Raw genomic sequence first — 14,656 nt, forward strand, 5'->3', positions numbered from 1 at the left:
ATACTGGCAATATGACGAGAGACGATAGAGATGTGCTTCCTGAGGAGTGAGTCCTACTACCTAGATCCTTTATTATGTTTTCCACCAAAGGGTCTCGTTTGCTAAACAATCTTGATGCTTTTTTTTTGGTTCGTAAAAATACAGAGTGAAGCCAATCCACTACGACCTCTCCATCTTCAATCTCGACAACAAGGCTTTCACCTACTCCGGTACCGTCACCGTCGATGTGAAGATTACCCAGGAAATCAGTACCATATCCATCAATGTCAAGGAGCTGGGCGACCTGAAGGCTGCTATCACCGTTGACGGTGTCTCACAAGAAGCCGCATCCATCGATGTCGATAACAAGCGTGAGAGGGCTACTCTCACATTCCCGTCGCCTCTTCAGGCTACCGAGAAGGCTCGGTTGAAACTCGATTTCACCGGTATCTTGAACAACAAGGTAAAATCTATTTCCCAAAAAGCTAAAGATTCCAGGAGAGACGATATGCTAAATCGAACTTACCCCAGATGGCCGGTTTCTACCGCTCGGAATACAAAGCCCCCGGTACCGCCGAGGCCACCCACATGTTCTCAACCCAATTCGAGTCCTGTGATGCCCGCCAGGCCTTCCCGTGCTTCGACGAGCCAAACCTCAAGGCCACATTCGACTTCTCCATCACCGTTCCGACCTCCTGGACCGCATTATCCAACATGCCAGCCATCTCCGAAACCCCGGAGGGCTCTGGCGACCTCAAAGTCGTCAGGTTTGAAACCTCTCCGAAGATGAGCACTTACCTCTACGCCTGGGCCTGCGGTGAATTCGAGTACGTCGAAACCAAGACGGAAAGAAAATACAATGGTGTTCAGATCCCCGTTAGGGTCTACACTACCACGGGACTTAAGGAACAGGGTCAATTTGCACTGGAGAATGCGGCGAAGATTGTGGATTATTTCTCCGAGGTTTTCGATATCGATTATCCTCTGCCGAAGGTTGACATGCTGGCCGTGCACGAGTTCTCGCATGGTGCCATGGAGAATTGGGGGTTGATCACTTATAGAACTACGGCCGTTCTTTACGAAGAGGGGAAGAGCGATCCGAGGTATAAGAACAGGGTTGCGTACGTTGTTGCACACGGTATGTTGAAACGGTAACGGGATATCATTTAAAAGAGAAGGCCTATGCTAACAGAGGGTTGCAGAGCTCGCCCATCAGTGGTTCGGAAACCTGGTCACCATGGATTGGTGGAACGAACTCTGGCTCAACGAGGGGTTTGCTACTTGGGTCGGATGGCTGGCCATCGACAATTTCTACCCAGGTAATTAGCTTTCATTCCGACCAAACTTCTTCTTTTTGCTCAACATGGGAGGCTAACGTTTATCGCCTTTTCAGACTGGAACGTCTGGGGCCAGTTTGTTGTGCGTGCCCGCAGAGGTCGTTATATACTCCTAAATGTCCATGCTAACCTATACGCTCTAGGCTGAATCAATGCAAACAGGCTTCCAATTGGATTCTTTGAGGAGCTCGCATCCTATCGAGGTTCCCGTCCGCGATGCTCTTGAGGTTGATCAGATCTTTGATCATATCAGGTGGGTTATTTTTGTGGATACGCACGTTCGGCCGGGTCGGATGCTGATGAAGATATTCGGATAGTTACCTCAAGGGAAGCAGTGTTATCAGAATGTTGAGCTCCGCTCTCGGACAGCAGACTTTCTTGAAGGGTGTTTCTAACTACTTGAAGAAGCATACCTACGGTAAGCCCGGCTATATCTCAACAGCGATACCGAAACAAATGTATCTTCTAACGTGTAAAACCAGCCAACGCCACCACCGATGCCCTCTGGTCCGCCCTATCCGAAGCATCCGGTCAAGATGTTAACGGGATCATGAACCTCTGGATCAAGACCACCGGCTTCCCCGTCCTCGATGTCAAGGAAACCGCGGACACCCTCACCGTCCGCCAAAAACGCTTCCTCAGCACCGGCGACGTCAAGCCCGAGGAAGACGAGACGGTCTGGTGGGTTCCGTTGGGACTCACCTCGGAAACCCTCACCGCGGATGCCAAAGACGCCATCACCGCCCTCACCGAGAAGGAAACAAGCATCTCCGGCCTGAACACCGACTACTACAAGCTCAACATCGGCCAGAACGGTTTCTACCGTGTCAACTACCCCATCGAGCGATTCGCCAAACTCGGTCTCTCGCTCGACAAGCTCAGCGTAGCTGACCGTATCGGCCTCGTAGCAGACGCTCAAGCTCTAGCCCTCTCTGGCGACGGCTCGACCTCCAGCCTGCTCAGCCTCCTCGAGGGAATGAAAGAAGAAAACAACTTCTTGGTCTGGCAAACTATCGCCACAGCACTCTCCGCCGTCCAGGGAGCCTTCGGCTCAAACCCCGAGATCAAAGCCGGGCTCAAAAAGTTCGCATTGGGATTGTACTCCCCAGCCGCCGAAAAACTCGGCTGGACCTTCGCCGAAGGCGACGACTTCCTGACCACCCAGCTCCGCGGCCTCCTCATCGGCGCCGCCGCAAGCGCAGGTCACGAATCCATAATCGCCGAAGCAAAACGTCAATTCGACGCCTACTTCTCCGGCGACGAATCGGCCATCAACGCCGCTCTCAAACTCCGAGTCTTCAGAATCGGAATCAGCGAAGGCGGTAAAGAAGAATACGAAAAGGTCTGGGCCGAATACCTCAAAGCCACCAGCCCCGATGGCAAGGAAATCACACTGCAAGCCCTCGGGAAAGCCAAATCCGCAGATTTGATCAACGACTACCTCGAGAAGATGATCGGTGATAAAATCCCAACTCAGAATACACATTACGTCTCCTCATCGCTGGCATTGAACGGCGATGCCAAGCCGTTGGTATGGAAGTTCGTGAAGGAAAGGTGGGATGATATCTTCAAGCTGTTAAGCGGAAATATGGTCCTGCTCGATAGATTTGTCAGGGTTACGCTTAACAAGTTTGCGGATGAGACGATTTTGGAGGAGTTGAAGGCTTTCTTTGAGCCGAAGGATCAGAGGGGGTACGATCGCGCCGTTAGGGTTGCGATCGATAGCGTCAGCGGTAACGTCAGCTGGAAGAAGAGGGATGAGGAGGTCGTGGGGGAGTGGTTGAGGGAGAAGGGTTATTTGGCTTGAATTTACACGGAAAAGGTGGCTGCGAGGTTGTGAATCGACGGGATATGCCGTTGAACTAGTTGAGAAACACGGACAAATGTGGCTTTCTCCATTGTGATTCCTGGGTACGAAAACACCTCGGAATCATTCTAGATATGTATATTTAAATAAAATACAAGATTGCCATATGACATCTGGATATCTTCGGACACAAATTCGTCTCCAAAACTAAACCCATTCTAACCGGCCGACCAAGAACTCCACGCCCCGCTAATAATCAACAACATGCATCATACGCGGAAAGTATTTACCAATAAACCAACCGCCGTACAAGCTGCCAAAACGTCGGCGGAGGAACGGCTTCCAACCCCCTCGGATCGTCAATTTTAATCTTCATCATCTTCCCGTTCCGTAATCTATACAATCTTTTTTTACCAAACAAACGCAAAACGGTCAGCAAAGATATATATTCCCCTTCTTATCGCGTATCGACTTTTGCTTACCTATGAGGCTCGAATCTGGTCTTCGGAACCCACGATCCGAGAGCCGGTTGCCAATCGTGGTTTGAAAACTCCGTCACCGTAAACGCTTTCGATCGGTACTCTTTGATCAATACCTTTTCGTACGAGTTCGGTATGTATGCTTTAAATTCTTCGAATTTCACCTCTCGCAGTGGGTATATCTCCTCAACCTGTTCGCTCGATGAAATCAGTCATCTTCTCTCGTAACCTATGGAGCGGAGGCGGGGAATCGTATACCTTGTACCGATGTAAATTCTTACAAGAAATAATACCCGGTCTCGCCACCCCATTGGTCTCACTCAATCCCGTAATATCGATAAACAACCCCGTAGTTTTATCGATCCACCTTGCGTCGATAAGATTTGCGGAGGTGCCTCGGACACGACTGACCCAATACGGGTTTATATCGAGCAAATAGTCCCTTTGAAAGTTATCTCCTTCGAAGTTATAGTTCCAGATTGTCATGTTGAAGTTTTCGGCTAGGAGTTTGAGGGTTGCTTCGGAGACTTGGACGTCGAGGTCGGTGTCCCTTTTTTCGACGTTAGATATTACAAATTTTTTTAATTTCTTTTTCGTAGGTACTGGATTTTTCGGCTTACCATGGGAGTATCTGGAGAAGACGTGATGTCAGTGTTGTGTTAAAACAATTTGGAATTTCGGATATACCTTACGTGATTATTCCACCACCAACCGAGAAGGGTACCGTGGGCCAACCATGTCTCGATCCCCTGGCTTTGGGTCCACCGTAGCCATGCCCGGATCAGGTGCGTCAAAGTCTTCTGTCTTTCTTCATCGGTCACGAACTTTATAATAGAGAGGTATTTGTTAGGGAAGTATTCCAAAAAGGTGGGTAAAATTGCTCGCGAATAGACATACTCCGGTATAAAATCGGCCATCGTAGTGTCCAGCTTCGGCGACACTATTTCAAGAATTTCGATTAGCTGTCAAACGTACTTGATAGTTAATACTAAAAAGATGTCTATAATCACCCGGGTTCCTCTGGGAAAAAAAAAACATAAAAGATCAGTAAAATAATAATAATAATAATAATAATAAAATAAACATGGGAAATATATATTCCGATCCAATTGTCTTCAATACTCACGGAAATACTTCGGCTCCTCCTCCTCCTTCGGCTTATTCGTCGCCATCTCCACCAAAGAATTCCGATTCTTTTCGTTCAACCGTCGCGAATTCTCTTTTATATTCTTTTCAAAACCCTTTATTTCGGGCGGTTCTATCGGATCGACCGCTGCCGTGGCGCACAGTTGGACGGTGGTGGCCAAGGTTGCCAGCAGTAGGCTACGGATATAGCTTTGCAAATGCATTATAGGTATGCCCCCACGAATGAGAGTATGCTGTTCGATAAGACGTAACGGTAGGACAAGAAAAAAGAAAGAAGGAGCGCCACCCCGGGTATCGTGGTAACGGCGTAGACCCCGGGTAAACAGGGCCGCGGCGTGTGCGACAGATTGTAAAGTTAATTAAGAATTTCTCGACGAAAGAAATAAATACGTAAATTATAAGATTGGCGGCCCCATGGCAAGTGAAGGAGCGATCATGGAATACTCATACAAACGAGAGTAATAATGCTAAAGATAACTTCGACCGAATCGAAATTTAAAGGGAAACAAGAGAGAAGGAAGGAAGGGTCAATTGCAACAGAAAGCCCGTGCCGCAGTGCCGCGTACATCGGCGACGCATACGACCATCCCTGGCTTGGCCTTGACAAGGATATCTCGGGTCTTGTTCCGAGCTAAGACCAAGCTTGGTGTGGGGCCTGGATTGACGTCCGTTGGATCGAATCAGAAACTGTAATCTCTCTCTTCGAATCCGAACCAAAAGACCTCTACGGTTGCCAAAAGTACCGTATACTTATCAGATACCTCCGTCGTAAGCTTCGAAACCAATTCCCACCAAATTTCCCTTTTAACCAGCCTCAATCTTTCAAAAAACATCAATCCCAAAGCTCATGACATCATTCTATAGCTCCCCCAAAACTCCAACAAAAACAACACATTTATACCAAAAAAAATACTAAACTTCCATCCTTCCAAAAATGAGCAGTCGCTACGATTCCCTTCTTCAAGCCGCAGAATCCCTCTGCAATGACTTTGCTACAAAAGCAGATCTACAATCAATGTTATCTCACTTCTCTTCTACCACCACCGCCTTTGAACATGGAGACCCGCACTTCGCTCCATTCGTCGGGCGTGAATTCAAAGGTCTGGAGGGGATGAAAGAATACTTTGGACTTTTAGGGAAATACCTGGCATACGAAAACATGAGCTTTGGAGAGTACTTTGCAGATGAGAGACAGAATAAAGTTTCGGTCAAGGGGAAGGGGAAGTTTACTTGGGTGTCCACGGGTGTCAAGTGGGACGAGGTACTGGAATCGGAACAACTAAATATTCACGCAGCGCGCTGACGTAGAACAATCCCACCCAAAGGGCTTTACCTACACCCTAGACTTTACTAGTGAAGATGGCAAACTTAAAGTTTCAAGGTATCAAGTATGGGCAGATACCGGTGCTCTGTAAGAGTTTTCCATTCATCGGTGATCCGATGCTTAGCGGTCTGGCGACTAACGGTTACTACAGATACCTGGCAAGGCTGGGCCGAAAAGTTGAAGATATCCCAGCCACAATCAACTAGTGATAAGTAGAGAATAAACGCTGGAACAATATATTTTTTTATAGTAGTACTACTAGCTACTCTTCCATTCATTTAAAGCTAACTATGCTCCTACTATAAACAAATTGCATTATTATATTGCATGAACAAATTTTCCAAAAGTATTTCCCAGCGCCTGTAGTTTTGTACGTCATAAAAAGGAAAAATAGTAACAGAGCGATTCATAACATACCGTAAAGAACAAGAACACCTAGCCAGGGTAAGAACACTTCAGAACATGTACGAGCAGTAGACGAGAAGGAAGCACGACAAAGTATGAGCAATGCCACAACATAACGCTGCAAGAAAACGTAATAAAAAAGGTGCACAACAAAGCAACCAGCAGAGAATAACCCTTCGTGTTTTCAATCGTGTTGAGCCTTCTGCTTCTTCGTGACTGGTCAAATCATTCCAAGGGTGGTATATAATCGTTGGGGGTCCTGGGGCAATGCACTGGGTCATCGGCACGGGTAAATTTGCTTGGAGGAAGCTGTCTCGTTCCACAATCCCATGGATTGGGAGCGTTCCACCGACTGCGACCGACTAGATCTGACCGAGGTCAGCCTCTTTGCTTCCTCGATCACCCTTCATCGGATGCCTCTTGATGATGCCCCCGGTGACTGGAAGTAATGTCGAACCGGTGAGGTAGTTGTCCACCTCTCTGGCACACTGACGTCCTTCGTTAATACCCCTATTCGAACGAAAGGTTAGTTCTATCCTATTTCATTGTTTCCAGGGGCCCTTCTGCTTACCAAACAATCAGAGATTGTCCACGATGACAATCACCAGCTGTAAAGACTCCTGGGGCGGTTGTGGCATAGTCATTAGGAGAGTCGGTTCTAATATTACCCCTAGGATTTTTCTCGACATCCTTCGACAGAGCCCTCTCTTCGCATCCTACAAAACCCATAGAAAGGAAGACGAGATCGCATTCCCAATATTCTTCAGAGCCTTCAACTTCGGACATCTGCCATCCCTTGATAGGATCCTTTTTCCAGTCCACTCGTTTCGTCGTCAAGCCCTTGAGATTACCGTCATCATCCCCATGGAATTGCTTTGTCACTATCTTGTAATCACGGGGATCTTTGCCGGTATGCGAGACAACCTCAGTATGGCCGTAGTCGACACGGAAGGTCCTTGGGAACTGTGGCCATGGATTATCCGGAGCTCGCTTGAGTGCCGGTTTTGGCAGGATTTCGAAATTGGTGATGCTTGTGGCACCGTGTCTCTGGGACGTCCCGATGCAGTCGTTTCCTGTGTCGCCGCCACCAATAACGATGACCTTCTTCCCTGCAGCATTGATATACTTCCCGTCCGTTAGGTTCGAATCCTGGAGAGATTTCGTGTTTGCCCTAAGGAACTCCATGGCATAGTGGACGCCCTTGAATTCACGGCCCGGAATTTTCAAATCTCTGGGAACCGTAGCTCCGGTGGCGATTATAACAGCATCGTATTCCTTTCGCAGGTCGTCGAGTTTTTTCTGGCCTTCTGCTCCGATTTCAACATTGCAGAAGAATTCGATGCCTTCAGCAGCCATAAAGTCAATACGACGCTTGACGATAGCTTTGTCGAGCTTCATATTCGGAATACCGTATTGCAGCAAGCCACCGGGGCGGTCATGTCTTTCGAAGATATGGCAGACATGTCCGGCTTTGTTCAACTGGTCGGCAGCAGCGAGACCGGCGGGTCCGGATCCAACAATGGCAACACGCTTTCCGGTTCTGACAGGTGGTGGACAAGGAACCATCCATCCCATTTCGAATCCTCTGTCGATAATAGCACACTCGATGCTCTTGATTCCAACTGGGTCATCAATAATGCCGAGAACGCAGGCACCCTCGCAAGGAGCAGGGCAGACTCTCCCGGTGAACTCGGGGAAATTGTTCGTCTGGTTGAGTTTGTCGAGGGCTGCCTTCCAATCATTCTGGAAAACGAGGTTATTCCAGGAAGGGATGACGTTACTAATCGGGCAGCCAGTATCTGATTGGCAGAACGGTACACCACAGTCCATACAGCGAGCGGTTTGATAGTGGAGTTCTTCATCGTTCAAGCGTTTCGACAGTTCTTTCCAATCCTTTATTCTAGCTCCAGGGTTGCGGTACTTCTCGGATCTTCGGCTATATAACTTGAAGCCTTTCGTTTTGTTGAGCACCAAGGCCCTCTTCTTCTCTGCCTTAGAATCGGCGACACTCTCTTCAATATCGGTGGCAAGTGGCGCTTCATGCTTCTTGGATTTTTCGTCCTCTTTGCTGTCCGTCGCTGGAGCTGCTTTCTTCTTGTCCTCAACAGCTGCCTCGGCTTCGAGGAGAAGAACCTGGCTTTTAGCCTGCTCTGCCTTTTTGGCTTCTTCTTGGAGGACACGCTTGTAGTCCGTGGGCATAACCTTGACGAATCGAGGGAGAACTTGGTCCCAATCAGCAAGGATTCGCGATGCCATTTCACTCTTCGTGTAGTTTTCGTGGTCTTCGATGGCGCCTCTGAGCCATTCAACGTCGGTTGGTTCTGTGACCTCTTCCAATTCAACCATCTCCATATTGACCTTTGTGGCGAAATCACCATGGATATCGAGAACGAAAGCAATGCCTCCAGACATACCGGCTGCAAAATTGCGTCCAGTACCTCCCAAGACTACTACCCGTCCTCCTGTCATGTACTCACAGCCGTGATCACCGACACCTTCGACAACAGCCGTTGCACCAGAGTTTCTGACTGCGAAACGTTCTGCAGCGACACCTCTGAAGTAACACTGGCCCTGTGTGGCACCATACAAGCAAACATTGCCGATGAGAATATTCTCTTCGGCCTTGAAAGACGAGACACCAGGAGGGTAGATTATGATACGGCCTCCGCTGAGACCCTTTCCGACATAGTCATTGGCGTCACCTTCCAACTCCAGGGTAATACCCGGTGCAAGGAAGGCACCGAACGACTGTCCGGCAGAACCGGTCAAGTTAACATGAATAGTATCCATGGGTAGACCGCTCTCTCCGAACTTTTTGCTGATACGATAGGAAAGAGTGGCACCTAGTGCACGATCGATATTGACAATTGGTGTTTCGATTCTAGCAGGGAGCCCTCGGTCCAAGGTTAGCTCGGACTCATCGATGAGTTTGTTGTCGAGACGGACATGGAGACGGTGATCTTGTCGTCTAACGTTGTATGTGGCTACGCCTTCTCGTCTCAAATATGCAGGGACGAGCAAGTTCTTCAGATCGATGTTGCGAGTTTTAGCGGTTCGCAAATCGTCCCTAACTCTCAACTTCTCGGTGCGACCTATCATCTCATTGATGGTTCGGAATCCCAGTTTTGCCATGATGGCGCGGAGTTCGTTGGCGATATAATAGAAAAAGTTAATAACATGTTCCGGCTCTCCTTGGAACTTAGCACGGAGCTCAGGATCCTGTGTAGCGATCCCCACCGGGCAAGTGTTCAAGTGGCACTTTCGCATCATGATACAGCCCATTGCGATGAGAGGTGCTGTTGCGAAGCCCCATTCTTCGGCACCGAGAAGACAAGCAATAGCGACGTCACGACCGGTACGAAGCTGGCCATCGGTTTGGACGATCACACGGCCACGAAGATCATTCATGACCAACGTTTGATGAGTCTCCGCAAGGCCCAGCTCCCATGGGAGACCTGCGTGCTTGATTCCGGTCCATCTCGAGGCACCAGTGCCACCGTCGTGACCAGAAATGAGAATATGGTCAGCCTTAGCTTTGGCCACACCAGAGGCGACGATACCGACACCTTTTTCCGAAACGAGTTTGACGGAGACTCGAGCGCGAGGATTGGAGCACTTCAAATCGTAGATAAGTTGCTTCAAGTCTTCAATTGAGTAAATGTCGTGATGGGGGGGAGGGCTGATCAGGCCGACACCGGGTGTCGAGTGACGGGTCTTAGCGATACTACCGGAGACCTTGTGGCCGGGCAGCTCTCCACCTTCACCGGGCTTTGCTCCTTGGGCCATCTTGATTTGGAGTTCATCAGCGTCAGCCAAGTAATGGCTAGTGACACCGAATCTACCCGAGGCAACTTGTTTAATGGCAGAACGTTTGGTGTCACCGTTTTCGAGGATCTTGCTTCTTTCCGGGTCCTCGCCACCCTCGCCAGTGTTCGATTTGCCTCCAAGCCTGTTCATGGCGATGGCCAGAGTGGAATGCGATTCCATGGAAATAGAGCCATAAGACATGGCACCGGTGCAGAATCTCCTGACGATCTCTGTCCATGGCTCTACCTGCTCGATTGGAACCGGCTTGGAGCTCTCGAAATCGAAATCCAACAAACCGCGGAGCGTGCAATTCCTGGTTGATTCATATTCTGCACGGGAATACGCCTCATACGACTTATCGTTACGAGTGCGAACCGCATCTTGGATGTTTGCGATACTGACGGGGTCGTTGACGTGGGCTTCTCCGCCGTCACGCCAATGGTATTCTCCGGTCTCAGAAAGCCCGGGTACGATGACAGCTTGTCGAGTGGGGAAGCCTCGTTCATGGAAGGCAATGGCATCCTCCGCAAGAACGTCCCAGGTGATGCCGCTGATTCTGGAGGCAGTTCCTTGGAAGCACTTATCGATGACATCCTTATGGACGCCGAGCGCCTCGAAGATCTGAGCTCCCTTGTAACTCTGCAAGGTAGAAATACCCATCTTACTCATGACCTTCAGAATACCACCGTTCACGGCCTTTTGGAAGTTGGTTATGATGTCCTTATCTGAGATCTTCTTTCTGATGAGCTTGTCACGGTTCATCTTCAGAAGGATATCGACAGCTAGATATGGGCAAACGGCGTCTGCACCATAGCCGACGAGAACACACATGTGCTGAACTTCACGGACCTCACCGGTCTCCACAATCAATGCAACTTGTGATCGCAGCTTCTCCTTCACAAGGAAGGTATGAACTGCACCTTGCGCAATAGCTGCGGAAATTGGGACCCTCTCAGCGGAAGTCCTCTTGTCGGAGAGAATAATGATCTTGTAATTCTCCTTGATTGCGTTGACGGCCTCTTCACAGATTCGGTCAAGAGTGGGCACATATCCATCCGCGCCATCAGCTTTGGCAAAAGTTGTGTCGATGGTGTGGACCTTCCAGCTTGGATAGATCTGCTCGATGTTCTTTAAAGAGGTGAACTCTTCCACGGACAAAGTTGGGTAGGGAAGTCGGAGTCGGCTACATTGCTCCGGTGCCATTTCCAAAAGATTTCCTTGAGGGCCAACGTAGCACTCAAGCGACATGACGATATCTTCCCGAATAGGGTCGATTGGAGGGTTCGTGACTTGAGCGAATAGTTGGCGGAAGTAGTCGTAAATGAGACGAGGCTCCTTGGACAGGACGGCAAGCGGCGCATCATTGCCCATGGAACCGAGAGCCTCCTTCGAGTCAATGCCCTGGGAAATAATTAGCTTACGGGTAAACAAATAAAGGTATGGAGCCCTCGTACCATCGGTGCAAGCAACAGGCTGACTTGTTCGAGGGAATATCCGAATGCTTTAACCAGCGGGTCATTTTGAAGACTTCCTTCCGTCAACTTGGGAGAGAGATCCGTTCCCCTCTTCTCGTGAGCTTCGAGAATTTCGGGGAGGGAGATGAGGTGGTCACTGATCCACTGTTGGAAATTGCAGCGGCTCGATGTGCTCAACTTCAGTTCCTTGTCGTCAACAATACGTCCTTCGACCGTGTCGACCAGAAGCATTTTGCCGGGCATAAGACGGCCCTTCTGGATAACTCGTTCGGGCTCAATTTGGATCGTTCCGACCTCCGAAGCACAGATAATTCTGTCATCATCGGTTACATAGAATCGACAGGGTCGTAGACCGTTTCGGTCCAAGTTTGCACCACAGTAACGACCATCGGCGAATGTGAACAAAGCTGGGCCATCCCAAGGCTCCATCAAACAAGCAGCCCATTCATAGAATGCAGCTTTCTCAGGCTCCATCAAAGTATGTCCTTGCCAAGCTTCAGGGATCATCAACATGACAGCTTCAGGTAGTGTGAGGACGTTGTTGATCATTAATAGCTCTAGGACGTTGTCGAATGCGGCAGAATCGGAACCACCTCCTTCAATGATGGGGTAAAGGGATTCCAAGTCGGTTCCAAACTTCTCAGATTTCATCAAGCCTTCACGAGCTTTCATCCAATTCTTATTCCCCCGTAGGGTATTAATTTCACCTATGGTTATCAAACACCTGTTAACAAGTAGCTCTACGAATCATCACTTGCACAACATTGCACCTCACACCTCACACCTCACACACACGTCGATGGAATTAAAGTCACAAGGATCCAGAAACCTACCATTATGGGCAGCCCATCGAAGGGGTTGAGCACGATCCCAGCTGGGGAAGGTGTTGGTGGAGAAACGAGAATGGACGAGGGCGAAATGTACCTCATAATCCACGTTTACAAGGTCATAATAATAATTGTAGACCTGAACAGGTGCCAATTGGCCCTTGTAGACAATGTTCTGGGGGCTCAGAGAGCAAATATAGAACCACTTGTGCAAACCGATGGAATGAGTGGCTCTCTTTCGCAGGATGTATAATTGCTTTTCGAAATATTTCTCGTCAAACTTATCATCGGATTTCTTGAGAACAACCAAAGGCTGCTCGATATGCGGCTCTCGAGATTTAGCGGCTGGTCCCAAAAGGGTGCTATCCTTCGGAACGGGACGCCATCCCACGATCCTCAAACCGAGCTCATCGGCCTTCTCTTCGAAGAGAGCTTTGTTCTGGGCTCGCTCCTCAGCATTTGGGGTGAAGAAGATGTTTCCGACAGCATATTGACCGAACGGGGGCAGCGTGGTTTGGAGCAAGAACCCGAATTCCTTACGTAGGAACTTGTCCGGCATGCTAGTCATGACACCAGCGCCGTCGCCGTCGCGGGCATCGGACCCTACAGCACCTCTGTGCGTCATGTTGCATAGCAACGAGCGTGCTGCAAACATGGGTTAGCAGGGTTTCGAAAAGTATGGGAGGCAGTGAAGGTTCTCGTACCGTCAGAGAGTGTCTTGTGAGACTTTTCTCCTTTGATGTGACTATAAGAAACAGATACCAGGTCAATAAGATGAATCCTTCGAGTAAAGAAAGATTGGAAGTTTGATCTACTTACGCTACGAAGCCGACACCACAGGCATCCTTCTCGTCCTCCGGGTCGTAGAGACCGTGAGGCATCGGCAATGCGCCTGCCCAACTTGGGTTCTCTGGGGTGTTTTCATATTCGAATGGATGGTAGACTTCTTCTTCTACCTCGGCATCTTCGGCCTCATAGAGATACTCTCGAGGAATTTGGGGTGCCATTTTGAAGATTTGAAAGATGATGTAATGATTCGAAGGGAATCAAACAAGGATGAAAACGAGTTAAAAGATATTGCTAGGAGGGAGGGGGAAAAGGATATTTGAAGCTGTCGTCCGCTGGAAAAATAATATGGAGACAGAAATATCCGAAGAGGAAACAAGTGAGATCAGGCAATGAAGAATGATGGAGATGGAGATGGAAACGGAAATGAAACGGGGTATGCCTTTAGTTTAGTGGCCGTTGATGGAGGAAGGGGAGAGAATTGCAGACTGTTGCTTGTTCAGCTGCAAGTTGAGGGTTGGAGGTTTAGATGGACCGCCGCCAACGCAGGTGCAGCGGTCGTCGACGAGCCAATTGACGTCGAAAACGACGTCGAGCAAGCTATGAAGGGTTAGTGCACAGGCACAGAATCGTTTGTACTATCTGGCGATGATCGTTTGATGATGGTTAGATGGTTCGGTTGGTCTTGTTCAGAGCAAGAAGTGGATATGATGAGGTAGTTGATGGTATGGTTGGTGTGGTGGTAGTTGTGCTAGTCGTGGACTACTTGGAGGAGGAGGGGTATTCTCAATTATAAACAAATTTATTGGACCACGACCGGAAACGGGGGAAAGGAAGTGAATTTGCACGGCAGTTTTGGAGTGCGGGAGCTTCACAGTCTACGATGGATTTCACCAATTAGTATCCCCTTCCTCTGATTGATGGATGGCAATTAAGTAACTGGCGGTGGAGCTTGCCAGAGGAGGAGGAGGAGCACGACGACTTTTGTACTTCAACTTCAAACCAGCAGAGCAGGCGAGAATGACTTCAAGGGCGACAGGCATTACGGGTAGTGGGGGGTTACGTTATTGGATAACGGGAAATCGGAGCAGCTGCTCGCAGTTAGACCAGGACCCCGGCCGATCATGGCAGCCCACAGCCCATGGGCAGCTGCAGCTCACAATTAGGACGGGTGCTATTGGGGCGGCTCGCATGCTGATGGGGGTTGATTTGCTGCACCGCACTAACCTTACTTCCTTTAGCTTCCCCACACCAAGTCCGAACCAAGGTCTTGATAACGAATGG

The 14,656-nt window shown here is 49.1% G+C and overlaps 4 protein-coding genes across 4 annotated transcripts; 2 read left to right on the forward strand and 2 right to left on the reverse strand.

The window, feature by feature from the left end:
- Nucleotides 1-11: 11 nt before the first annotated feature.
- On the forward strand, nucleotides 12-3,123 carry DFL_002654 (uncharacterized protein; the record flags this gene model as incomplete). Its single annotated transcript, XM_067631471.1, has 8 exons — nucleotides 12-46; nucleotides 145-442; nucleotides 511-1,117; nucleotides 1,182-1,298; nucleotides 1,373-1,398; nucleotides 1,460-1,569; nucleotides 1,634-1,734; nucleotides 1,799-3,123. 8 exons carry the CDS (start codon nucleotides 12-14, stop codon nucleotides 3,121-3,123), a joined length of 2,619 nt encoding a protein of 872 aa, XP_067494013.1.
- Nucleotides 3,124-3,409: 286 nt separating this feature from the next.
- On the reverse strand, nucleotides 3,410-4,951 carry DFL_002655 (uncharacterized protein; the record flags this gene model as incomplete). Its single annotated transcript, XM_067631472.1, has 8 exons — nucleotides 3,410-3,527; nucleotides 3,606-3,793; nucleotides 3,861-4,152; nucleotides 4,223-4,233; nucleotides 4,295-4,426; nucleotides 4,500-4,542; nucleotides 4,613-4,622; nucleotides 4,729-4,951. 8 exons carry the CDS (start codon nucleotides 4,949-4,951, stop codon nucleotides 3,410-3,412), a joined length of 1,017 nt encoding a protein of 338 aa, XP_067494014.1.
- Nucleotides 4,952-5,682: 731 nt separating this feature from the next.
- On the forward strand, nucleotides 5,683-6,278 carry DFL_002656 (uncharacterized protein; the record flags this gene model as incomplete). Its single annotated transcript, XM_067631473.1, has 3 exons — nucleotides 5,683-6,009; nucleotides 6,074-6,159; nucleotides 6,224-6,278. The coding sequence occupies 3 exons, from the start codon at nucleotides 5,683-5,685 to the stop codon at nucleotides 6,276-6,278; spliced, it is 468 nt and encodes a 155-aa protein (XP_067494015.1).
- Nucleotides 6,279-6,839: 561 nt separating this feature from the next.
- DFL_002657 (uncharacterized protein) lies at nucleotides 6,840-13,593 on the reverse strand (the record flags this gene model as incomplete). The annotated part of the gene is made up of 6 exons (XM_067631474.1): nucleotides 6,840-6,987; nucleotides 7,049-11,685; nucleotides 11,739-12,466; nucleotides 12,593-13,231; nucleotides 13,291-13,331; nucleotides 13,406-13,593. 6 exons carry the CDS (start codon nucleotides 13,591-13,593, stop codon nucleotides 6,840-6,842), a joined length of 6,381 nt encoding a protein of 2,126 aa, XP_067494016.1.
- Nucleotides 13,594-14,656: the final 1,063 nt, after the last annotated feature.

Source organism: Arthrobotrys flagrans (genome assembly GCF_004000055.1).
Source record: "Arthrobotrys flagrans strain CBS H-5679 chromosome Unknown unitig_3, whole genome shotgun sequence".
In the NCBI taxonomy this organism is placed as follows: Eukaryota; Fungi; Ascomycota; class Orbiliomycetes; order Orbiliales; family Orbiliaceae; genus Arthrobotrys; species Arthrobotrys flagrans.